This window comes from Mus musculus, chromosome 8 (assembly GCF_000001635.26).
Source record: "Mus musculus strain C57BL/6J chromosome 8, GRCm38.p6 C57BL/6J".
Classification (NCBI taxonomy): domain Eukaryota; kingdom Metazoa; phylum Chordata; class Mammalia; order Rodentia; family Muridae; genus Mus; species Mus musculus.
In genome coordinates this window covers 110,802,748-110,827,927 of record NC_000074.6, presented here as the reverse complement: position 1 = coordinate 110,827,927, position 25,180 = coordinate 110,802,748, and the positions used below count along the sequence as shown (strand labels likewise).

General features: G+C 44.3%; 2 protein-coding genes and 1 long non-coding RNA gene across 13 annotated transcripts in view; 2 read left to right on the top strand and 1 right to left on the bottom strand.

Moving 5' to 3' along the window:
- Sf3b3 (splicing factor 3b, subunit 3) overlaps window positions 1-17,437 on the top strand; it is a 36,316-nt gene extending 18,879 nt beyond the window's left edge. For 2 of the 3 annotated variants that reach the window (XM_006530518.4, XM_030243208.1), the window contains 15 exons: window positions 1,682-1,833; window positions 2,271-2,426; window positions 3,608-3,763; window positions 4,410-4,553; window positions 6,338-6,460; window positions 7,067-7,221; window positions 10,210-10,384; window positions 11,568-11,773; window positions 11,869-12,025; window positions 13,273-13,398; window positions 14,093-14,305; window positions 14,864-14,962; window positions 15,806-15,949; window positions 16,433-16,537; window positions 16,847-17,437. In XM_006530518.4, the coding sequence (XP_006530581.1) occupies window positions 1,682-1,833; window positions 2,271-2,426; window positions 3,608-3,763; window positions 4,410-4,553; window positions 6,338-6,460; window positions 7,067-7,221; window positions 10,210-10,384; window positions 11,568-11,773; window positions 11,869-12,025; window positions 13,273-13,398; window positions 14,093-14,305; window positions 14,864-14,962; window positions 15,806-15,949; window positions 16,433-16,537; window positions 16,847-16,987 (2,252 nt within the window). In that variant the 3' untranslated portion in view covers window positions 16,988-17,437. The remainder of the gene's footprint in view (window positions 1-1,681; window positions 1,834-2,270; window positions 2,427-3,607; window positions 3,764-4,409; window positions 4,554-6,337; window positions 6,461-7,066; window positions 7,222-10,209; window positions 10,385-11,567; window positions 11,774-11,868; window positions 12,026-13,272; window positions 13,399-14,092; window positions 14,306-14,863; window positions 14,963-15,805; window positions 15,950-16,432; window positions 16,538-16,846) is intronic. The other variant, NM_133953.2, reaches the window with a different exon arrangement.
- Window positions 17,270-22,732, bottom strand: Gm15895. Its single transcript, XR_003947455.1, has 2 exons — window positions 22,433-22,732; window positions 17,270-21,010 (listed from the first exon to the last, which is right to left on the bottom strand). It is a non-coding gene; the product is annotated as a predicted gene 15895 (long non-coding RNA).
- The window catches only part of Il34 (interleukin 34), a 64,121-nt gene continuing 60,919 nt past the window's right edge, over window positions 21,979-25,180 (top strand). For 2 of the 9 annotated variants that reach the window (XM_030243838.1, XM_006531479.4), the window contains exon 1: window positions 21,980-22,194. The gene's annotated coding sequence lies outside the window, so the exon portion shown is untranslated. Of the gene's footprint in view, window positions 22,195-25,180 lie in introns of all 9 variants that reach the window. The other 7 variants (NM_001135100.2, NM_029646.3, XM_006531480.4 and 4 more) reach the window with 6 other exon arrangements.

Here is a 25,180-nt window from a genome sequence, read left to right as displayed (position 1 = left end):
TTGCTAGCCATGTTGTATATGTGTATTATTAACTGGAAGTTTTATTAACAGCATTTAACCCTTACTGTGTGAAACAGTCACATACCATTATTTCTATAATAAAATACTGATTACAATCACCAAACTGTACGTCCTGCTAATAGGTCAGAGTCCTGTGTAGGCTGCACCAGTGATGTGCCTTCACCCTCCTATAAAGAACGCTGATTAAAGTAGTTCTGATAATAATCTGGAGTAATACAAACTAAAAATGGTCCTTGATGTGTATGGAGTAAGTAGGTTAGTCTTGTGGCATCGAGCTCTGACAAGGCTCGGGGCGAGTAGAGCCCTGTAGCTGCCAATCAAGTTTAGTGCCTTACTCTGTTGTTCTGTCCTTTGTTTCACTGATTTCTGTGTTGGGCACAAAATGACACTCAAAAGTTGATATAGAAATACAGATACTGAGTGGGAAAAAACTTATGAAAGCAGTAAATGTAACTTTATTCAGTATATATCCGGTGTTCTATATTGTTGACGTAGGCAACTCAGAAGTTATTTTATACTGTGGAGTGAAGGTATGGGAAATAGATGGCCTTTAGCAATGGGGTTGGGCAGGAGATTAAGATTGCCTTTATAGAACTCAGATCTTAAGACCTTGAGAAACTCATTAGTGTTTGTTTATTAAACAACATTATGAAAAGCAAATTCTAGTAAGATTGCTTGTAACCACTGTGTTGCTAACAATTTTAAACAGAAAAGCCCTAGAGGTCAGGCACTGACTATCAACATTTGCCCTTCCCCCATTTCCTGGGTAACTGGTGCTCTCTCTTCTCAGTGGGATTAGGATTCCCAGGCTCCAGCCCTCGAAAAACCAAACATGTTCAACCCTCAAGTAGTCATTTTCTTCACTAAAGATTATATATATATATATGTTTGCATTCGCTCCCTTTAGAAGAAGTTAGTGCTTGGGTATCTTTTTGGTTTTTTTGGGGGGTGTTTTTGTTGTTGTTTTGGTGAGGTTTTTTTGTCTGTTTGTTTTGAGACATAGCCTTGGTGTCCTCAAACTTGGAGATCCACTTTTTTCTGCCTCCTGAGTGCTCAGATTCACAGAGTACCCCACCACGCCTGGCTGATCTCTTCTCTTAAAATGTCCCTTAAGTGGGTTGGAATCAGGCAGGATTAACTCAGCTGCCTGTCATGCAGGAAACTCAGTTCCAATCTCCAGCACATCATAAGCCAGGCATGGTGGCACACCTATGTATAGTTCTAGTGCTAAGGAAAGTAGAGTCAGAAGTTCAAAGTCATCTTTGGCTGTATATTGAGTTTGAGTCCAGCCTGGGCTACATAATACCCCATCAGTCAGTCAGCAATTGGCACAAATAGATTTGCTCTAGTTTTTCACACAGTTACTTAAGGTTTTCTTATATGTTTTATTATTATTATTTTATTTTTATCGTCTCTTTTCCAAATACCTGAAGGAAATACTAGTCTTCAGACATTTATACTCAGCGTGTTTGGGCATTTACTTGTAGGTTGCTAGGACAGCCAATCGTCTTTTGAACATTCTGTTTTGTGTGTGCATGTGTGTAGTGACTGCACATAGAAGTGTTGTGAAAGGTTTCTAAAACTGTTGTGTCTCAACTGCCTTTCTAATGCTAGTAAATTTGAATTTTTCCTAACAGCTCCTCTGTTTTCTTTTTTCCAGATGAGTTTGATGCCTACATCATTGTGTCTTTCGTGAATGCCACACTTGTGCTATCTATCGGAGAGACTGTGGAAGAAGTGACTGACTCTGGCTTCTTGGGCACCACTCCAACCTTGTCCTGCTCCTTGTTAGGAGATGATGCACTGGTGCAGGTGAGCGTGCACCTCCTCAGCGTGCCTTGGCCGTCCGTCCTTTGCCCATCCTTTGCCCATCCTTCTCTTGTTTTGTGGTGTGCTTGAATTCATGTTTCTTCATTCTCACCTTCCAGAAAACCTGAGGGGAGGGTCTAATGTCTTATCAACATAAAAAGGGGTACTGAGAATTCATCCCTTTCAGGCTTTGAATAACTCGGCAGTTAGGAAAATTTGAAGCCTAACATTTCCTCCCTGTTGGTCATTCCCTATCACTGCTTTTCTCATCTTTATCATTAACATGTGGGCTTGGGACCTTTCTCAACTGAGGTGGCAAAGCATGAACATTTCAAAAACAAGCAGTGCCTCATTTGTGTGGTCCCAGTGTGCCAGTGTGAGGGCCATTCTGGGTGACAATCAGATTGCTAGTTAGATGTTCTTCTTTGACTGACTTCTAGGTGTATCCAGATGGCATCCGACACATACGAGCAGATAAAAGAGTTAATGAGTGGAAGACTCCCGGCAAGAAAACGATTGTGAAGTGTGCAGTGAACCAGCGACAAGTGGTGATCGCCCTGACTGGGGGAGAGCTGGTCTATTTCGAGATGGATCCTGTATGTTACTTGTTTTGTTCTGCTGGCCCTGTGTTATCTTCCATTATGGTCCTTGGGGTGGGGTTCTGTTGTTGTGCTTAGGCAGTGTTGTCAGTGTATGTATCTTAAGCATGCATGGATTCACAAGAAAGAGAATTGGGACTCTGAAGTGTCCACAAACAAGACAGTTTGGCCCCTTTTTTAAAGATTAAGGACAAAAACTAGGAAATCTAATTCAGATTACAGATGTGAAATCTCTTGAAAGCCAAATAGCTTGTTTTGTACCTCATCCTCATCTTCTAGTGAATATTTGGTAAAGAATTCTTTTATTTTCTTCTGTCTCGTTTCTCTTTTTTTGTTTTTTGTTTTGTTTTGTTTTGAGATACAGTCTAATGTAGAATTCTAGGCTGGTGACTCACAGCAGTCTTCCTGTCTCAACTTCACAAGTGCTGTGATTAGTCATGAGTTACTATTCCTGATTTTGCTATTTTATATGAAAATGTATCCAGAACTTACCTTCTACAGAAATCTCTAGTAGACTTGACATTTTTGTTGTTGTTTTGACTGTGTTTGAATTGGCTTTGGTGTATTAGGAAAGGGTTTTGTTTTTGAGATGGTCTCATGTAGACTAGATTGGCCTTGACCCTGTTCTTCTGTCTCCCTTTCTGTTTCCCATGTGCTAGAATTATAGTCTTGCATTACCACAGCTGGCTTTGTTCAGGGTTCTCATGATGAGAACAGATAAATGGCTTTATATATTTGTTTCTTGGTCTAGGATAGTGTATATTTATGCTACATCCTGCTTTTTTTCTTTCCCTCTGGGGCACTAACCTGTGAAGTTGATTTTGGGATCTGAAATGGTGAGATTCTTGGTCACTGACTTACTAAAAAGTGGAGTGAGATATAAAACAGTGTTAGCAGTGTTGCTCAGTTGATAGATCTCTAGCACTGTATAAACAGGGTGTGTTCAGACCCTTTGTAATCTCAGAACTCAGAGGAGGCCATGGTCTCAGGTTCATCCTTGAACGTAGCTAATAATAGTTACATGAAACCCCATCTCAGAAGCAAAAAGAGGGGTGAGAGGAGGCAAAAATAAAATTAAATTTAAAAAAAGTCTTAACAGCCCATCTTCCTTTCATACATAGTCCAGAGCTACAGGGTGAATTGTAGCACACAGACCTATTTTGTTTTTCTTCCTGTAGTCAGGACAGTTGAATGAGTACACGGAGCGGAAAGAGATGTCAGCAGATGTGGTGTGCATGAGTCTGGCCAACGTGCCCCCTGGAGAACAGCGATCTCGGTTCCTGGCTGTGGGGCTGGTGGACAACACTGTCAGAATCATCTCCCTCGACCCATCAGTGAGTGGCATTCTTAGTCTTCTGGGTGGGCCCTAAGCACCTGGCTCCCTAAAATCTGTGTCTATTGTTTTTCTCTCCTCTCCCCCATCTTGTCCAGCAGTGAGATCCTAAGCACCCAGTGTGGTGAGGTGTATGCTGCTGCCGCCTTTGATTCCCATAGCACACCTCGGGATGTTTAAGGATGTTGATCTGTGGCTACTATGTGTTTCTTCCTCAAAAGACTTGAATCCCTTTTGTAGTGTTTTAGATTCTATCTATGTTGTTCATGTTTTGCTTGCATGTTTGTATCAGGAAGTATCCAAGCCAACATGTAGATCCTGGGAGAGCAACAAGTTCTTTAAACCACTGGAGCCTTGCCTTCAGTTTAAAATCCTAAGACTGGTGATTAAAAAGGAATTTTACTTATTATAGGGCCTAATATGACTTTCTTACTTTGACCATTATCCACTTTGACAGAAATAAACAAGAGCTCCCCAAAACTTACTCTGAGATTTAGATTTAATAAGCATCTACTGTCTCAGTTTTCTTTTGGGGTTTCCATTTTCCTCAACAAAGATCCTCCTTCAATCCTAGCAGATTTCTGTGAGTATGTGTTTTCCAGAATTGTCTCTTACAGCAATTTTTCCTCCCCACTTCTGTTCCTTAGGACTGTTTACAGCCTCTGAGTATGCAGGCTCTCCCAGCCCAGCCTGAGTCTCTATGTATTGTGGAAATGGGTGGGACTGAGAAACAAGATGAGCTGGGTGAGAGAGGCTCTATTGGCTTCCTGTACCTGAACATTGGACTACAGGTAAGATGTCCAGGGGCTCACATTGGTGTAAGGCCTTCTTTGGTATCTATCAGCCTGTTCTTTATCCAGTCTAAGCATTTTCTTTGCCTGTAGTTCTAGATAGTCGCCTTGGGAAACTCATCATCTAGTGCTGTCAGAGACTGATTTTTCTCAACACTTAGAACATGTTAGGCAGGCCTGGAAATAGCACACACAAAGCGTCTTCATAGCTGGTAAAAAGTGCTTTGTGATAGGTGTTTTGGTTTGGAATTAAATGAGTCTTCAGTAGTGACCTATAGTTCCCATAGTATTCTAGTCTTTTAAAGTGAATTCCTCCCAGTTCATAATTGACCATGTTAGCTCTAGTGTGTAGAAGCCTGGGTGTTTTTGTAGCCAAAGGAGATGAGTTTTATCATGGTACAAAAAGCAGGAATCTAGTGTAAACTAGCATCGGTGCTCTCACGGTGCTATGTGCCTTACTTCCTGAATCAGGACCTGCAAAGACTTAAGTTAGATGGCAGACTTGTGCTTTTTCAGTTTTAGTTTCATACTTTAAAATGCTTGAGCATGAGACACACAAATGAGTCTTCATTTTCCCATTTAAAGGAGTATTTTACAGCAAATCTAGGGCAGTACCTCTTCCCTCCTATACTTAGTAATGTTATCTCTATAGTGTTTTGCTTTAAGAAACTAGTAATGTCATACCCACCAAGATTAGTAACACTTTCTGAATATCTGATACTTTGCATGTTTTAATTTCCTCGTGAAAAATCACAGTTAGTGCAGACTATAGACGTTGACGGCAGTTACTCACTCGTAACTGTTGTAGTGGAAGTGGCCCTACTCTGTTGCATCCCACTGGAGGTGCGTGATGTTGAAATGTTTGTAATCAAGTCTGTAAATTGAGGTTTATTCCTTTGCTCTAAACATACTTTATACAGGAAAAGGATAATGGCTCTCTCCCAACCCCTTCTTCAGTCACTAATTTTACAGTAGGAGTTAGGATTACAGCAGTCATTCTAGTTGAGTCTGATGAAGTAGGGATTTTGTTGGTTGGAGGTAGATTTTTATTTTTTAACTATATAAATTTGTGGGTATTTTCTTCTTCAAATTACTGTCATCTCTTAGATTTTTGTTTGCTTCATTTTTGATTGTGGTTTCCCTTGAAATTCGTTTGTTTATTTGACCCAGCTATCTTGCCTGCCTTCTTGCACAATTAGGTAACTGTTGCATTGGGAATGTTCTTGCTTCAGCCTTGAATCAGTCATCCCTTGGAACCGTGTTCCTTTAGGGAAAATGAGGCTTAGAGGTACCATAGTCAGTACATCCCAGCCTTTAATTGTTTGTTTTCTTTGTTTTGTTTTTTGCGGAGGTCTGCTTTTAAATTATAAAAAGTACTTAACTTAAATGATTTGGGGGGGATGGGGAGGTGAGATGGGGTTTCTTGACCCCTGGCTGTCCTGGAACTAGCTCTCCAAACAGACCGGCCTCAAACTCAGAGATTTTCCTGCCTCTGTTTCTTGAGTGTTGGCTTAAAAGACATGCACAATCCCCACCTGGCTTAAATGAAATATTTCTTAATGTACAGGAAATGTATGTATAATGAGAAGTGGGTTTTGCCAGTAGATGCTTAGTAACTAGGAGAGAATGAGTGAATTCCTGATTGTTGGGCGCTGTGACCTGTTTTATGTTGTTTTCGCCACCAAGTCATATCTTTGTCTTCTACTAAAGTAGCCAAAGGAAAATCTAACATAAAAGTTCCCATCATAAAAAGGAGGCTTTACCTGTTCCATCTTTTCCACTAGAACGGTGTACTGCTGAGGACTGTCCTAGACCCTGTTACTGGGGACCTGTCTGACACCCGCACTAGGTATCTGGGGTCCCGTCCTGTGAAACTCTTCCGGGTCCGGATGCAAGGCCAGGAGGCTGTAAGTAGTCAAAAGACATTTGGATGTTGGTACCACTGTGAACTTCTGACTAATTCACTTTGTAGGTTGATGTTCGTTTCACTTACATAGGAAATTCTGGGTTCTTTGGAGTTTTCTAAGAGATGGTCCATGAGATGGCACTGGGCATTATGAGGTTATAGGAAGCTTGAATATTGATCTTTGAGTCTATTTAGGCCTAGCTATCTGAGATGGAAAAGGATTATAGTGATCTCATGAGTCTACCTAATAGGAATGAGAGCCTATTCTTCGCAGTTCAGAGTTAACACTGCCACTGCCGTGCTAGTTCTTAAACGTTACCTTATTCACATCTACAGCTGTCCAACCTTGGAATAGAGTCTCTAATTTATACCCAAGGGAAAGTCGGTCCAGAGGAATGTGATTGATAAAGCTTGCTTTTTCTTTTTCTTTTTACTTATTTTTTTCCTTTCTTTATACAATAAGCCGTGTACTGCCTGTTTGGGCTCCCTTTGTTTAAAGTGGCTTTGTAGACTTCTAAAATTTGAGGCCAAAGTTGGGTTGTATGTTTGTTTGGTCAGTCTACCATGTATGAGCTTGTCCAGTCTGATTGGAACTCTTCCTCCCCAGGTTCTGGCTATGTCCAGTCGCTCATGGCTGAGCTACTCTTACCAGTCTCGCTTCCATCTCACCCCTCTGTCTTATGAGACCCTGGAATTTGCATCGGGCTTTGCCTCTGAACAGTGTCCCGAGGGCATTGTTGCCATCTCCACCAACACTTTGAGGTGAGAAAATACTGCCAGGCAGTGGTGGTGCACGCCTTTAATCCCAGTACTCCAGAGGCAGAGGCAGAGGCAGGAGGATTTCTGAGTTCCAGGACAGCCAGGGCTACACAGAGAAACCCTGTCTCAAAAAAACAAAAAGGAAAAGAGAAAATCCTCAGGCTTGAAGCCCAGCAGGAAGCTTTTGTGCCAAGTCCTCAGCCTGTGGTTCTACCAGAGTTGGAGGAGTTTGTAGAGATGGCTGAGAACAACCTTTCACCAGGAAAGAGTGTTGCAGCTGAAATTTAGTTTGGCTCAGGCGTTTAGAAACTGTGAGCCAAGTTTGAATTTGGCATTTAGCTTCTGTTTAGACTTTAGGAGCTAAGTTGTAAAACTAGTCTTGCACTTTAAGATTTCTGTTTCCTGGTGAAATGGTCATATCCCAAGACTAGTTTTAGAACAAGCGTTAAATCTGGATTTACCTATAGAATTATATCTTTTTTTAGCCATGGTTTCACCATGTAGCCCAGGACATGTTACATAGACCAGCTTGGCCTCAAACTCATAGAGATCCACCTGCTTATGTTTATTGAGTACTAGGATGAAAACCTCGTTCTTTATTTTTCATGACAGAATCTTACTAGGTAGCCAATGCTGGCTGGCTTCAAGATCAAATTTCAGGTGCTCACTTGGGCTCAAGTTGCATGCATGCACATACACACAAATACAGAAGGCCACTGAACATTCTAGTACTTATTGTTAGTCAATCACTTTTTGTCTATTAGTAATATATAAATATTTGTCTTAATTTTTTTGTGTGAAGGCAGGTTTTGTTTTTTCTTTGAAATACAGTTTTTGGAAAAAGTGAATTAGAAATATGATGAAGTGTTGTGGAGTATTTGCCAGAGTCTGCTGCTCTGATTTGGGTTTAAGCCAATAGAAAGTCTGATGTTTGCGATCTCGTGTATCTTCAAGCTGAGTTGGAACTCATCCTTAGGATGAGTTTTAAAGCACGAAAGCCATGTCCCAGCTGACATATTTCAGTTAACAAGGACAGTTAGCCAGAAGTGGAACTACAGAAACCAAAAGGCAAGGTTAGTACATTTAGAGACTTTCCCAGAATGATAGACTTTGGTGGATTAGGCCTTTTAGTTTTGGCAGATGGTGCTGTGTGTGTACGCTAAGTTTTATAGCCCGAGTGGTATTTTTCCAATCCTATTTGGAAGAACTGTTTGTTATAAATGGGGATTTCTTAAACCTCAAGTCTCCATTCATAAGAGTTACCATGGACAGAAGTAGACAAGAGAGAAAGTAGGAAAAATCTGTGTCCAATCCAGTAGAGTCAAATACAGCTTCTGGGCTGAAGTCTTATTCTTCTGGGACCAGGAACAAAGTGGTTGATCTCAGGGTTCCTCTGGAACTTAAGGGAGCAGGGTCCTATTAGGGTTGATAGGTGGGAAGGGAAGTTATCTCAGGTAGAGGAGTAAAGGGTTTGAGATGGGATAGGAGAATCATTCCATAGGAGGGAGTGGAGGTGACAAGGTTAGGGGGTGGTAAGGAGGAGATCAGGGAGATGCAAGGGTTTGGATGAAGACTGGGCCAGGGGGATATCAAAACTTGTCATCCATGTGTGAGCTCATAAAAGTAAGATGGAAAGGAGGTTGGTTGAAGAGAATACACACAACTCATGGTGACAATGGAAATATGTCGCAGTTAGTGGCCACTGTAGCTTATTGAAGTTGTAGTTACTGAACTGTAGATACTAAAATATAAAGGTGGAATTGGGCATTTCCAACATGTTCAAATGTGCCTTCATCAATTGTATCCCAGGGCTGGAGAGATGGCTAAGCCGTTAAGAACACTGGCTGCTTGCTCTTCTAAAGGACCTAAGTTCAGTTTCCAGCAACCACAAGGTGGCTCACAGCCAATCTGTTATGGGATCTGATTCCATCTTCTGGTGTGTCTGAAGAGAACAAGAGTGCACTACTCAGTTACATAAAATAAATAAATAAGTTGGGCTGTGGTGGCGCATGCCTTGATCCCAGCACTTGGGAAGCAGAGGCAGGTGGATTTCTGAGTTCGAGGTCAACCTGGTCTACAAAGTGAGTTCCAGGACAGCCAGGGATACACAGAGAAACCCTGTCTCGGGGGGAAAAAAAGTAAATAAGTCTTTTTTTAAAAATGCACTCCTAGAATAGAGTCGTGTGAGAATTCTGAGTGCTTGTGGAAAAAACTCTAAGGGTCTGACCTCAGTTTCTTCTTGGAGTTTATTGTGTTCCTTCCAGGTGTAGCAGATAGGAGTGAGCTGAGCAGTCATTGTTAACTCATGTGCTTCTTTGAAACAACATGGTTTTTGCTGTTTGTGTTGTCCTTGGAATTGAATACCTTACTCGTGTGACTCTTCTTAACCTTCAGGGTATAAATTGTCTGATGTTCTGAATAAAGTTGGCTGTCACATGAGAGTTTGTCCTCGTTTTTAGACCCCATTCTCCCAGGTTCACAAAGCCAACTGGAGAGATAAACAGTCGACTATTTTTTGGGGCAGGATCTCTCACTGAAAGTAGTTTGCAAACTAGCAAAACTGACTGCTATCAAACCCCAGAGAACCTCCTGTCTCTTTTTCCTTAGCATAGGGATTACGGGGTACTGCTGTGCCCTGCCTTTTAAGTGGGTTTTAGGGTTCATAATTCAGGTCATCATGGTTCCATACAAATACTTTACCAACTGAACCTTCTCCGTGTCCCCTGAACGTCATGTTATTACATTAACTATGCAATAGTAAGGGTTTGACAATGTCAGTGCAAGGTTCTAGTTCAGTGTGTTTCAGTGGTGAAAACACAATTGCAGGGTATGTGTTGCTGAAGGGGAAATCTGCGTGTATCTCCTTGTCGTGTACGGTGGTCGTTTAATCGTACACAGTTGTTATCGTGTTGCCTTAGGGCATAAGCAGCTTCATTTCATCAGCTGAGCTGAGTGAGCCAACACCTTTAACTCTCTTGCCTATTACCATAGGATTTTGGCTTTAGAGAAGCTTGGTGCTGTCTTCAATCAAGTAGCCTTCCCATTGCAGTACACACCCAGGAAGTTTGTCATCCACCCTGAGAGTAACAACCTTATCATCATTGAGACGGATCACAATGCCTACACTGAGGCCACAAAAGCTCAGAGAAAGCAGCAGATGGCTGAGGTAATTACTCTGACCTCCAGAGGGGCAATTTCAAAACGCCTGCCTGTGAAGTTGTTTAGAAAAGTTTAAATTTAGAAACCACCTCTAATTCTCTTCTCCATGTCACATACACACTGCTTTGGAGATAGGGTCTCAGACCATAACCCTGGCTTGCCAGGAACTCTTAATGATCCTGCTATTCCCAGCTTTCCAAGGGCTGGAATTCTATGTGCACTGTCACATATAGCTGTAGTCTTTGCTTTTTGTTTTTTGAGACATTTTGCTATCCACCATGTAGACAACACTGGCCTTGAATTTACAAGGATTTGCCTGTAGCCCCTGAGGTGCTGGGGATAAAGCTGTACACTACTACACTTGGCTATCTTTTTACTTTTTAAAAAACCAGGGCTTGTGGTGTGTAGCACAGTGGTAGGCTTCGTGTCTAGCATGTGCAGAGCTCTAGGTTAGATTCCTAGGACTGAAAAACAAGGGTAAAGTGGGTTTGACCCTAAAACTATAAACCAGCCCCCCCTTTCTAGGACCTTTAAACAAAGTTTTTTGTCCTGTTTCTATTTCTCCCTTTTACAAGCTTTTTTTGTGACCTGGGACAAATATGCTGACCTTGGTTACTCGGAATTCAGTTCCCTGTGTAGAACTGTTTTCTGGTCCTTGAGCCTCCACAGTAGGGTGTGTTACATGACGCCTGGATTCAAGCCCTGACACACAGCTTTCAGATTTCCCCTCAGCACCAGCTCATCCAAAAATTATTTGCCAGCAAAAACCAACTAGCACCAAGCATGCAGAAACCATAGGAAGCCTGGAGATACTATGTGAATCAACCAGGTTTTCATTTCTGAGTTTTTAGACATGAAAATATTTGTCACGGTTAATGTTCTGTTTGGCTTTTTTTTTTTCTCAGATATAACTACTAGTATTTCTTTTTCCTTTTAATGATCTCTTTATTTTGCGTTTCTCCCTTGAATCTTTTTCCCCCCTTTTAAATTGTGTATCTAAGTGTTTTAGTGCAGACCTGCTGCACCATTTGTTGAAGCTAAATACCTGTCAGGTCACAAGTGCCTCTACCAGTGGGGCTGTTTGAAGGCCCTTCCTTTCGAATCTCTGTTTGAGGGAACCGTGGTGCTAGGCAACAGTCTTCTTTGCTCCTTCACATCTCATCTCATCTGTTCTTGCTTTTTGGGTTTAGGAAATGGTAGAAGCAGCAGGGGAGGATGAGCGGGAGTTGGCTGCAGAAATGGCAGCAGCATTCCTCAATGAAAACCTCCCAGAATCCATTTTTGGAGCTCCCAAGGCTGGCAATGGGCAGTGGGCCTCTGTGATTCGGGTGATGAACCCTATCCAGGGGAATACACTAGACCTTGTCCAGTTGGAGCAAAACGAGGCAGCCTTTAGGTAAGGACCTGAGGGCAGTCGGGAGTTTGGTGGTGTGAGCAGGGTTCTTGGGGTTTTAACTAATGCCTGACTTTGCCTTCTTGGTCTATTTTTAGTGTGGCAGTGTGTAGGTTCTCCAACACTGGTGAAGATTGGTATGTGCTGGTGGGTGTTGCCAAGGACTTGATACTGAGCCCTCGATCTGTGGCAGGGGGCTTTGTGTATACGTACAAGCTTGTGAACAACGGGGAGAAGTTGGAGTTTCTGCACAAGGTGAGAACAAACCTTCAATTCTCTTGGATCTTAGATCTTACTGAATTCTCCCATTTTTGCCCTAAGCTTCTGGGTCAAGTTTTTTATTTGTTGTGTGTGTGTGTGTGTGTGTGTGTGTGTGTGTGTGTGTGTGTGTGTGTGTTTTGAGGCAGAGTCTCACTTTGTAGTCTTGGCTATGTACCTTGCTATATAGATCAGGCTGGCCTTGAGCTCAAAGATGATCTTACCTCTCTGCCTTCGGAATGCTGGGATTACACCACCATGCTGGGCTGGTCTTTTACAGACGAGCTGTTGACTCTGACTCATCTTTGTGTAGCATTTGGAACATACTAGGACCTTCATGCTTCAGTGATGTTCCTGTGCCTGCCACAGGAAGCTGTGTTCTCACCGCTTTCAGTGTTAAGAGGCACATAATGAATGGTCCCTTGTTTCCAGTGACTAAGCAGTTAAAGAATTAGCATGTCTAGGAAGTTAGAATTTAATAGAAGCAGTTTCTGTTTGGGAGAACAACATTCTGAGGTCACTGTGCAGTGTAAACACCCCTGAAGCATGTGCTCTAAAATGTAGAAGTTTATTGTTTCTATTTTATTACAATATATTTTTTTTTAAAAAAGATTTTATTGATATATGTGAGTACACTCGCTGTCATCAAACACCGGAAGAGGGCATCAGGTCACATTACAGATGGTTGTGAGCCGCTGTGTGGATGCTGGGAATTGAACATAGGACGTCTGGAAGAGCAGTCGGTGCTCTTAACCACTGAGCCATCTCTCCAGCCCCCTACAGTGTACTTTTTCAAAGGGCTGTTTTATGTTCTGTCCTCTGTTCTGACAGTACCTAAATCTGCCTGCTTCCTCTAGGGAATAGAATATATACTCTATATACTAGGTATCTCTTCATAGAACTAAGATGTCACCCTTCTCCGTAGCGTTTTTTTCTCGTCCCTCTACAAGCCTCAGTGGCTTCTTGGATGTTAAGGCTTTGCTGTAGTTCACTGTTAGTAACTAGTACAAGGCTGAGCAGCATTTACCAGGCACTAGGAATGCTTCTCCGTGGAGGCATTCCTGCTGGGCACCTGTTTTAACTCAAGGCCTTGTCGTAGGGATTCATTGTTGCAGTTGCAGTGTGTTTGTGAGTAGACCCAGTGTTGTTTGCTGCCTGTCTTCCTGGTTGATACTTACAGAAATAGTTCTGTGTCCAGGGTCTGGTGAGTGTGGCTGAAAGCTGTCACTATATTCTTCTCATAGACTCCAGTGGAAGAGGTCCCTGCTGCCATTGCCCCATTCCAGGGGAGGGTACTGATTGGTGTCGGGAAGCTTTTACGAGTTTATGACCTGGGGAAGAAGAAGTTACTTCGAAAGTGTGAGAATAAGGTAAGTGTGTTCTTGTGGGGCAGGTTGATAGCACCAGTTCTTAAAATCATTTATTGAGAGTGTCTTGAAAGGCAGTAGGTGATCTCATCTCTTGGTTCTTAGCTCCTCCAAAAGAGCTTCCTATCCTGACTTAGAAAGAATTTAACTAGGAGAGTTAAACATGTATTTCCACGATTCACAGAAAATAGTTTCTATAGGTGTAGTAGTGAACTCCCATTATCCAAGCACTGAGGAAGCCCAGGCAGGAGAACCGTAAGTTCAAGGCCAGCTGGGGTACATGGAGACCCTCTCTCAAAAAGCCAAACAAGATACCATAAAATGGATCAACAGGTTAAGGCAGTTGCTACCAACCTTGATGGCTCGTGTTGGATTCCTGGGACCTTCATAGTGGACGGAGTCATCCTCTGACCCCTCTTGTGCATGGAGTACACATACACAATTAAAGAAAATTAAGCCAAATAAGGACCGGTGCTGTAGCTCCGTGGTAGAGCGTTTGCTCAGCGTGCATATGGCCCTGTCCTTAAAACTCCAGAATCCCATTCCACCCTTACTCCCATAGTAACTCCTAGCCTTCAGTACTTACTATAGATCGGTGTTTTTTGATGTATGCACGTTGTGTTGTAGTTAGGGAAAGCTGGGCTTTTAGATTCTGAATTCAGGGATCACACAAATTGCTATTTTTGTTTTTCCCTAGCATATTGCCAATTACATATCTGGGATCCAGACAATTGGTCACAGGGTAATTGTGTCTGATGTCCAAGAAAGTTTCATCTGGGTTCGATACAAGCGTAACGAGAACCAGCTCATTATCTTTGCTGATGACACCTATCCCAGATGGGTCACCACAGCCAGCCTTCTCGACTATGACACTGTGGCTGGGGCAGACAAGTTTGGCAACATTTGTGTGGTGAGTTGATGGTGGTTCCTTGGGTGACCGTGATAATGTGGGAAAGCTGGCTTCGTTAGTGGGGTGGTTAAACAAAGGAGTAAGGGTTAAGTTCTTATTAAGTCCTTATGTTCAAGGCATCTAACCTCTCTTGGAAACCCCTTAGGCCCTGGTTCACCTTCATCCTGTTCACAGAACAGGAGTCAATAGTAATGAGTTTAAGCCAGTTCAGTGACACATACTTTTGATGGAACAGGCAAGACAGATCCCTAGGGTCTTTGACCCTGTCTCATAATAGAAAGATGAGCTTAGTTTGAGCTACATTTATTTTTAACCTTTTGCTAAAAAGGTGTGTGGTTTTCAGCCCAGCCTGGTTTCTCAGTCTGTGGTCTCTTTGCTCTAAACAGTGTTGAGCCCTTGTTTGTGGCTTATTCTCTGTGGCTTCTCACTTCCTAAACAGCAGAAGACAGGCTCAAGCCTCTGACCAGGTTGCTTGCTAAGATCCAGGGCAAACTCATTCTTAGTGAGCTGTGTGAGCTTGCGTGGGACTCAGTCTAAGACTGTATCACTTCTCTGTAGGTGAGGCTCCCACCTAACACCAACGATGAGGTGGATGAAGATCCCACTGGAAACAAAGCCCTGTGGGACCGGGGCTTGCTCAATGGGGCTTCACAGAAGGTAAGATTGCAGAAAGGGCCAAAGAAGCAATTTTTAGCGGGTGCTCTCTTGTGTGCAGGCGGCGCTTCTCCACCTGTAGGACACTGGTGATATACTGAGATTTTTCACACGGTGCTTACTTATATCACCTATCTTAGGATTTCTATTGCTGTGGAGAGGCACCATGACCACAGTAACTCATAAAGGAAATCATTTAATTGGGGCTGACTTACAGTTCTGAGGTTTAGTCCATTTTCATCATGGCAAAAAGCATGGCAGCACTCAGACATCAAGTAGCTGAGAGTTCTACTTCTAGATCCCCAGGGAGCAGGAAGAGAATGTCACCCTGGGTGTGACTTGGGCTTCAGATACCTCAAAGCCCATCCCCTAGCAACACAGTTCTTCCAATAAGGCCACACCTCCTAATACTGCCAGTCCCTGTGTGGCTTCCTTTTTTTAAAAATAGAATCCCAGTATCAGATTATCTTGAAATTTGCTGTATAGCCCAGGCCTTAGCCACCTAAATGCTGCCATTATAGGCATGTATTACCCTACCTGTCTAATGGGGTTTTTAGATAGTAAGTATTAGAAATGTTTGAACTCTGCATGCTTTTGAAACGCAAAGCTTTAAGTGATGGAGAAATTTAAGGAATCTTTTCCATACGTTGTAGATTTTAAAAGCTGGTGAATGGTGCTAGGTTGTGGCTCAGTTGGTAGAGTGTTTGCCTGACACTCATGCGTGAGGCCCAGGGTTCCATCTCTGACAGTGCAGGGGGAGAGGTGTGTGACTGACAGGCCTGGGAGCTCTTAGGGAATACAGAAGAGAACTGGAAGACAAGTTACCAAACTGTTCTTGATTTGCAGGCAGAGGTCATCATGAACTACCACGTTGGAGAGACCGTGCTGTCGCTACAGAAGACCACACTGATCCCTGGAGGCTCAGAGTCCCTTGTCTATACCACTTTATCTGGAGGAATTGGCATCCTTGTCCCTTTCACGTCTCACGAGGTCGAGTCACCACATTGCCCTTACCTCATCTTTCCTCACATTGTTTCTTGGTGTTGAATCTGCTTCAGATGGCAAGCCTTTGCTTACAGTTAGGAGGTTCTAGAACTTGTTTAAAGTAACAGTTAAGGTGCCTAGAAAACAGAATCCTGCGTTCTTTTAGGAAGGTCTTTTATACTATGGTATAGATACAGGGTTGTATTATGACCCCAAAGCATCAGAGTAGCAGTCCACAAACTCAGAATGATGGTCTAGATAGCTGTCTGGTGGGACAATTGCCCAGCAAGAATGGGTGGCTTGGAGTTGGGCACGATGCCACGTACCCATAATCCCAATACTAAGTGGGCTGTGTCAAGGGGATTTCAAGTTTAAGGCCAGACTGGGCTGTGTAATGGAGACCCCAGCTCTTAAAAACTAGATGCCTTATCTGTACTCTGTTCTGGAAATCACTTCTTTCTTAGAGATAGAATGTCTTTCTTCCATTAGGACCATGACTTCTTCCAGCATGTTGAAATGCACCTGCGGTCTGAGCATCCCCCTCTTTGTGGACGGGACCACCTGAGCTTTCGTTCTTACTATTTCCCTGTTAAGGTAAGTTGGAAAAAGGAATCCTGTGCCCATTCACAGGCCTTCTCTGTTGGCCTTTGTTTCTGAGATTCAGATAGTTCTCAAGGGACCTGGTGATTCATCTGTGACATTTACATAACCTGTCTTTAAAGATGAAAACAGGGTTGGGTTTTATTCAGTGAATCAATCTCTCTCTCTCTCTCTCTCTCTCTCCCTCTCTCTCTCTCTCTCTCTCCCCCCTCACACACACCAGCCCTTAGTGGGGTGTCACCTTAGACCCCTTTTTCTTTGGACATCTTAACTTTGTTCTCTTCCCTCTCTTCCATGTCTTAGAATGTGATTGATGGAGACCTTTGTGAGCAGTTCAACTCCATGGAACCCAACAAGCAGAAGAACGTCTCTGAGGAGCTGGACCGAACCCCACCTGAAGTGTCCAAGAAGCTTGAGGACATTAGGACCCGCTATGCCTTCTGAACCCGTCTTTATCTGGGGCCTTGCCAGAGAGCCCCTCTTTTGTTCCCATTGCCAGTGTCTGGCTTTTGCCACACAGCAGAAGTGATGTGGTATTTAAGACTGCATTGTTAAAGCCAGTAGCTCTGCACCCTCAACTCTCCCCTTTGAATGACTGGTTCCCTACAGTTGACACTGAAGTCTGCTCCTTGAACATAGTGTGTGGCCCTGAGCTTCGGTGTGGAACACAGTTTTCCTTATTCCCAAAGCCACCCCTGCATTGTGTAATTTCTGGCTCTTGTCTACTTTTGTACACATTCTTAATTTTCATTGTTTTCCTGTAAATACAGTTTTGTACAATGTTGCTTTGAGAGATGAAGGGAGGCAAGCAAAGGTGCAGCCAGGCTGATTGCAGTGTGGCTCAGTTCTGCCCTCGGAACCCTCCTGAATATATAAAACTAGTTTTTAAGGTGTCCTGCGTGTGTAGTTTTTGTTGTTTTGTTTTATAGTCTTTTCCTGGGAGTGATAATTCTGGAGAAAGGCTTGAGGCCTAATTAGAACAATAACTGGATCTTTTACTTCTTTGCTCTTGTGTGGACATCATGGCTCTAGTGTTTTCTTAGTGTGTCTTGGTTCTTTGCTGTGGAGATAGAACATGAGTTCACTGACCATGTAAATGTAACCCCACTATTCATGGATATTAAAGAGGGTGTTTTCCCTTTCCCTCAGATTTTTGCCACTGTGAAATCTTAGAATGTTATATTTGGTACAATTCCCAGTTAAGGAGTCTGATTTCACAGTGCTTGCCTAAGTGGCTCCTGAGAATTTAGGCCTGGTGACTAGGAGTGACTGAGGACATTCTCACCTCTCCTGGAGAGAGTCATGTGGGCCCTGCCTAGAAGAAACACAGGAACGACCCAGAGGGGAGTGGCTACAGCACATGTCTGGGAGATTGCAGACTGGCCTTGCGGGGGTCAGCTTATAAGGAAGAACTTGTCATTCTGCCCAGAAGTGGCCTCATTTCACAAAAGACATCATTGGAAGTTCCTCCTGGCTAGCTTTATGGGAAGCCCTAAGCTTTAAGATAGCCCTTTAGCACATTGAACCTGGAGATTGCCCCAGGTTGCCACTGGTCTCAGTAATTAATAAATTTGAATTCCCCTGCTCTTCTGCCTAAATGAACTAAACTTTCTGCATCTCTCAACCCGGTAAGACCCAGACTGGGAATAGTTACACATAACATTGTTTCTTGAGATGGGGGTCTCTAATGCAGGCTGTCCCAGACCCTCAGAAAGTGACTCGAGCTGCTTTGCCACTGCCTTTTAAGAGCTGGAGAACTGAAGGCATGGACCAGAACCGCACTTTGGAGTCCAGATACCATCCTCTGAATCTCTAATCATGGCCTGGGTCGGGCATTAGGAACCTCCCTCAGTGTTGCTGGGAATTGAGCCTCAGCTGTTGTGAGCATAGGTCTTTGAATTGCATTGGGGATACCAAGTTCATTTTTCACCTAACTGCATCCCTGACTCGATGGCATCAGACTGGGACTCTGGCTTCAGTGCCAGCATTCCGTGGCTCTTTACTAAGGTCTGACGGAGGTACTCCTAATGCAGTAGCAGCTGTGTAAGGAGAAACAGAAAAGACCCAGAATCAAGGTTTGTCCACTGAGCCTGCACTGCCTATTGGTTGGTTAATTACCAGGGAAAGGAAGGACAGTTCTTCAAGGACAAGGTGAAGGATTGAGTATGGAAGAGGAGCTACTGCCCAAGGACCTATAAATGATGTTAGCAGGAGTCACCACTCCTGACACTTGGCCCAACCCTTGGGTACAAACACAGGCAGACCTTTCTTTGCATTCCAGGTCAGCTAGGGATCTATGCAGTGAGACCCTGTTTAAAATACACAAACTCACAAAACGTTTCTAACAAATAGGTGAGGCCGAATGACTTGTTTAAGGGGACACCGTGGCTCTTGGAGTGCATTGAGCAAGCAGGTAAATAGGGAACTGCCTTAGCCTTGTCAGAGAGGCTACTGGGGACTGAGAAAAGGAGGGTCAAGTCAGGACCCTGAGTCATTGGTTTACTCCTCCCTCTGTAAATCCCCTGCTACTTGGATCTAAGAAACTGCCGAGCGGCCTTCGCTTTCCCCTGACCTCACGGGGCAGAGGGTTTGCAGATGTTGCTTCCTTTGGAAGATCTCTTGCCAAGAATAGCATTCCTGTGGGGAGGGGGTTCTAGTTGGCCTGCTCCTGGAATGTTGCTGTTTTGGGTTTGTATAAAATGTATTGCTAGCAGGACATCTGCTGGAGCTGGGGGTGGAACTCCTGGTTCCCTGGCTCACAGGGAGAGAGAGAGGGCTGATAGCCAGGATGTTGGCTGCTCCCAGCCTTTCTTGAGAGCCGGAAATGCTGAGGTATCTTTTTCTTTCATCCACCCGGGCTTTCCGGATCTGTTAATTCCTTGCTTCTGTTTTCTATTCAAAGTAGAAATGCCGTGTTTGCATGAGTCACCCAGTCCCTCATCTACATATGAAATACTGTATATGTGTGTATATTTTAAGTTTATGCATGCTTAAGATTAATATCTTGAAAGCTTGTTCAAAAAATGCTGTGGGAGAGCAGATTGTTCAGTGTGGGGCACATGGTAGCAATTCAGTGAGCACTTAGACCTGTGGCTGTTGGTTTTTGTATTTGGGGTCCTGAGTTCTAGTGAACTGAAGACAGCACAAGCCAGCAGAGCTGTTTCTTGGGAAACTTGAAAAGCCAGCATTGGAAATGCTATCCCTAGGTTGGAGGGGAGGGTGTGGATAACCTGACATTCCCCCACTCGGGACCGTGAGCATAGTCTTGAAGCCTTGAACCTAGAAGAACTTAGGGCCATGTCTGATTTCCTCAGGTCAGAAAGCTTGGGAACTTGTGGGGTGGGGGGACCCAGGAAATCCCAAGTCTAAAAGCAGAGGCAGGGTTGACAGTCAATGTGTCACATTGGGAAATGAGAAGAAACATAGAAACGTGTCACCATGGCTCTTGACCCAGCTCAAACATAGAACTTGTCTAGGTATCAGAATAGACACCTGGTAACCCACCCAAGATCCTTTTGAGTATTTCTGAGTCTGGTGTAATCAGACCTAAACCTCACTAGCTGTGACTAGTGTTTGTTCAAAGCAAAACAGCAAGCATTAGTTGAGTTTGGAAGTTACAGCTTTAGAAAACAGACAGATGAACATCTGCCTTGAGGTGGCTGAAGGGCTGTCTTCACCATACCCTGCCGGAATCCAGAGGTGGCCAGCCTCTGTTTCTGGCCCTTTCCTGGCTCTCACATTTGCAACCCACAGAGCCACCCAGCAGGCACAGCCCCTTCTGAGAGACTAATTGTTGAGATTTCCCTTGTTGGGTTTTGTTTTTACATTTTACTTAGTGGGCATATATAGACATGTACATAGTCTCTTCCATGTGGGACTTTCAGATCAAACAGGTTTTCAGGCTTGGCAGCAAGTTCGTTTACTGGCTGCATCATCTCGCCAGCCCAAGAGTTGGTCTTTGATAAGGTTTAGGAAGAGTTTCATAGACTCCTTTTGAAAGGCCGGAGTAACGTGTGTGAATGGGACAAGTGCTAATATTTACTACGGGCTTCAGGGACTGGTGCTGTCCGAGAGACACACTGGGGACTCTGGCCTTTAGGTAGGCCAGGCTGTAACTAGAGAAGGCAGCTTTGCTCGTGAAGCTTGGAGAAACATCTGCAAGAGGCCATGTGGCAAAGAAATCTGTGGAAAAGCAGTTGACAGTGGAGTCTGATGACTTACTTGAGTGTGGCTGTGGTAACAGGAGGGTTGGCTGTCCTGAGCTCTGCAAGACCTGATGCCATCTTCATCCTGAATCAGCAGCCTATAAATTGAGCACTTGGAGGAAAGAAAGGACAGCACACCAGGTCCAGAGGCTCTGAAGAGTGGCATCTTGTGGCTGTGTCCCCATCTCTACCTCTTCTGTCTGACAGGATAGCCTTGACAGAGCTTTTGTGGAGGGCCTTTGTGGTGTGGTCCCAGTAGCCACTGCAAGGGGGGATGGAGAGTTAGCTGGGTGCATACCAGTGTGGGCACATTGTCTTCCTGCAAGTTCAGGGAATCCAGTTCTCTCAATCTAATTAAGAACGCCTTTCTTGAACAACACCATTCATTAGCATTTAGAATAGGGCAAGCCCTTGTGTCCAGATCAGCATTCCCAGACTAAGCTGTGTGGAGTCCCTTGAGTGGCCCTTTACTGAGAGAGGCTGTGTTTAAGTTGAGGAAAGCTAGTCTTCCTCCCTTGTTGATAACGATGCCTTCAAAACACCACCACTACCATTGCTATGTCTAGGTGGAAGAGCTGAAGGATCTTTCAGGGGATGGAAGTCACCACCTGTAACTACTCCAAAGACAGTCATAAAATTAGGGAAGAGTGGTGGCACAAGCCTATAATCATAGCACTATAAAGTCAATCTCTAGACTAATTTGAAGCTAGCCTGGGCTATACTGGGATACTAAAAGGTTGGCAAAGAAAGAGATGTTGTCCCAGCTGCACAGGGCCTTGTCACTATTACCAGGAAAGCAAAAGTGGCTATGTCTGCAGGTGTGGCTCAGAGTCTTCAGAGGTTCCCATGAGGGTTGTCTCAGGCTTTGGTGTTAGACCTCAGTAAGCAGCTGTGTGTGTTCTTGGGTAAACTACCTCCCTGCGCTCAGGTCTTGTCTGTAGACAGGTTAACAAGCCAAACAAACAAACCAAAAAAACAACAAAAAAAACCTCTCCTAGGTCCCATCAGCTGTACTCAATTTTGTAATGAAAGAGGTATTCCAGGTATTAAAGAGAGGACCTGGAATTTTCCCCTAAAAACCAGTTCAATCTACATAGAAACTAAAGATACCCCAGATTCTAGAGACACCCCATATTCACCCTCAGGGCTGTCCCCTTGCCTTGACTGACTGTGCTTGATGCTCCCTCCTACTCCACACTCCAAGACAGGCTGGGGCCATGTGGCCCCGCCCCACCCTGCCCTTGTTAGCTCCGGTTCTAGAAACAAATCTGAGCTGCTGTAGCGTGTGTCCCCCGCCCTCCGAGAAGACTGTAGGCTGAACACACAACAGCCTGTCCCACACAGCATTTACTGCCACAGCCCCCAAGGCACCTGCTCCAGGCCTTGAGCTGCTCAAAGCTTCCGGCGACGGCGACTGTAGAAGCCCACATCCTGGCAGGTGAGCAGGTAAGCAGAATGGATGGGTTTCTTTCACAAGGCTGCTCCCTCCCCGTCGCAGTCTCTGAGGGCCGATTTAACAGGCAGAGAGACTTGAGCCCCAGTCGATAAGGTGCTGGCTAAGAAGCTCTGAAATGGTATGAACTCTGCTGCGGGGTTTTTTTTTTTTTTTAATTTTTTTTCATCCAATGATTTCGCAGCCTTGCGGGAGAAAAATAGAGCTGTATAACTTATCAAATTGACTTACCTGTGCTTCCGTCCTGGTTCTGTCAGTTGGCAAATGCAATCTCTGAGTGCTTTTGGCTTCCTGGAACTGAACATTGCTTTAGCTCTTTATACCTTATTGTGCCATGTGCATGAATTATTACTTGTATAAACTTCCTTGTCAAAAATTAATTGAGGCTAGCTGGCATGGTGAGGCACTCTGGAATGCCAGCACATGGGAGGTGGAGGTGGGAGAATTAGTCACCCTTGGTTACTTAGCAAGTTCAAGGCCAGCCTCAAATTAAAAAAAAAAAAAAAAACTTTAAAAGAAAGGAAAACACAGGGCAGGGAGAGAAGTGTTTGCAGGGTGCTGAGGACCTGAGTTCTTTCTCTAGAACGTGTGTGAAGAAACACTGGGCATGGTGGCATGTTTGTAATCCCTGTGCTGGGGAGGTGGGGACAGGTGGATTCTTGGGGCTTGCAGGCTGGGCAGTCAAGCCTGCTTGGCTAGTTCCAGGCCAATGAGAGACCCTGTCTCAAAGAAAGGTGGGCAGTGACTAAAGGAATGGCACATAAAGTGATTCTCTGCCCTCTGCATTGCAACACACACACACACACACACACACACACACACACACACATACACACGGAGAGGGGGGAGGGAGAGAGAGAGAGATTGCATAGGTGAGCCAGTGTTTTAGAAATTATAATGAAGTGCTTCTACTTTTACACTTTGCTTTTTGTTTGTTTGTTTTGGGTTTTTTTTTGTTGTTGTTGTTGGGTTTTTTTGTTTTTGTTTTGGGTTTTTTTTTTTTTGAGACAGGGTTTCTCTGTGTCGCCCTGGCTGTCCTGGAACTCACTCTGTAGACCAGGCTAGCCTCGAACTCAGAAATCTGCCTGCCTCTGCCTCCCGAGTGCTGAGATTAAAGGTGTGCACCACTGCCCGGGTTTTTGTTTTTGTTTTTTTTTAATTAAACAGGGTCTTACTGTATAGCCCTGGCTGCCCTGGAACTTGCTATGTCGACCAGGCTAGCTTCAAACTCTGCCTGCATCTGCCTCTACACCTGGCAATAACCATTATTTTAACAATCTACGTGGCGTTGGCCACATTCACAAACTCATCTCAGAATGTCTTTGGTCCCAGTGAAGTTCAGTTGTTCTTAGAATGTTTTTGCAACCAGCAACTTGGCCTCCGTGGAGGACTGTGAAAATAAATTCCATCTCAATGAACATATTCAAACCGCCACGCCACCTCAGCCGCCTTCCACAGCATAGACCTAGGAGGTCTCAGGAGGAGCAGAGAGAGACCTCAGGAAGCCTGTAGGTGCCTCTCCTGGTCCCCACTGCACAGCTGCTGTGGTGGATTGCAGGGGAAACATGTGGTGCAGCATAGTGAGCCTCAGCTAAGCTGATGGATCCCGTGCGCTTTGCACCTCTTGCTGGGTCTGGCAGGCCATGGGCTCTCACTACATACACCTCAAGTGCCTTTCCTGTGACATGGAAACGAGAACACCTGTGCAGAGTTGGCAATGAGCCACCACAAGTAAACATCTGTCTTTGTCAAAGCTTCAGGGAAAGGTACCAGAGCAAACATCAGAGACAGGTAGAAAGATGCATTCAAGCCGGGCGGTGGTGGCGCACGCCTTTAATCCCAGCACGTGGGAGGCAGAGGCGGATTTCTGAGTTCGAGGCCAGCCTGGTCTACATACAGAGTGCTGTCCAGGACAGCCAGCGTTACACAGAGAAACCCTGTCTCAAGAAAACAAACAAACAAAAACAACAAAACAAACAAACAAACAAACAAAACAAAAGACAGATGGGTTCATTTTCTCAGCCAAAATATCTTCTTTTGATCTTTTTTAGCCTTGCTGTTCATTTTGCCTCCTCCCCAGAGCTTATTCTCCACCTAGAATAAATACCTGGGGCAGAGGGCAAGGACATCTTTGTGACAGTGCTAGTATTGTACGTGGGTTAGCTCCCTCGTGCTATTACAGGACATAGTTATTCATTTCTGGTCCCCTGATGCTCCAGTGTGGTAGATGGGGACTTTTACTCTCAGGGGATTTTTTTTTTCCAGGAAAGAATTGGGACCAATGTTGCATCGTGTTTAATGACTTGGCTTGTATGTGCACAGCAGGCTGATCTTGAACATTCCCTGAAAGTAATGACTCTGTACCTTGATTTGAATATAAAATAGAGGTTAGAAAGAATATTGGGAAACAGGTGGCATGAATGACGCTTCTAGCATATCTCATGCCTCGGAAGCTTCCAAAGGGCTCTTCCAGTCGGGGACTTTCCCTGGGCCATTACTAAGCTGAACAGGATGACAAGGTCTGGGAAGGACATGTTCTCTGCCCTTTGAACAGAATTAAGGCTGGGTGGCTGACAAGGGCTGACTCATTTTGTTAGACTTCTTTCTTTTTAATTTTAATCCCCTGCCTTTCCTGAGAAAAGCTGGATGGTCAAGCCTCCTTGGGTGACCCTCAGGCTCAGGCCTCCTCGCCCTTCAAATTAGCAAAGCCATCCTTCACGTCCTTCTTAGTTACTTTTCCATTGCTGCAGTAAGACGCCGTGGCCAAAGCAATTTAGAAATGAGTTCAACTGGGCTTGCATTTCTGGGGTATTAGAATTTATAATGGCAGAACAAAAGGATGGTGACGGATGACCAGAGCAGCAGCTGAGAGCTCACATCTGGATCTTCAAGGCAGGAGGCAGACAGCACGCTAACTACAAACAACAGAGCCCACCCCTAGTGACATACTTCCTTTGCTTAGACCACACCTCTTAATCC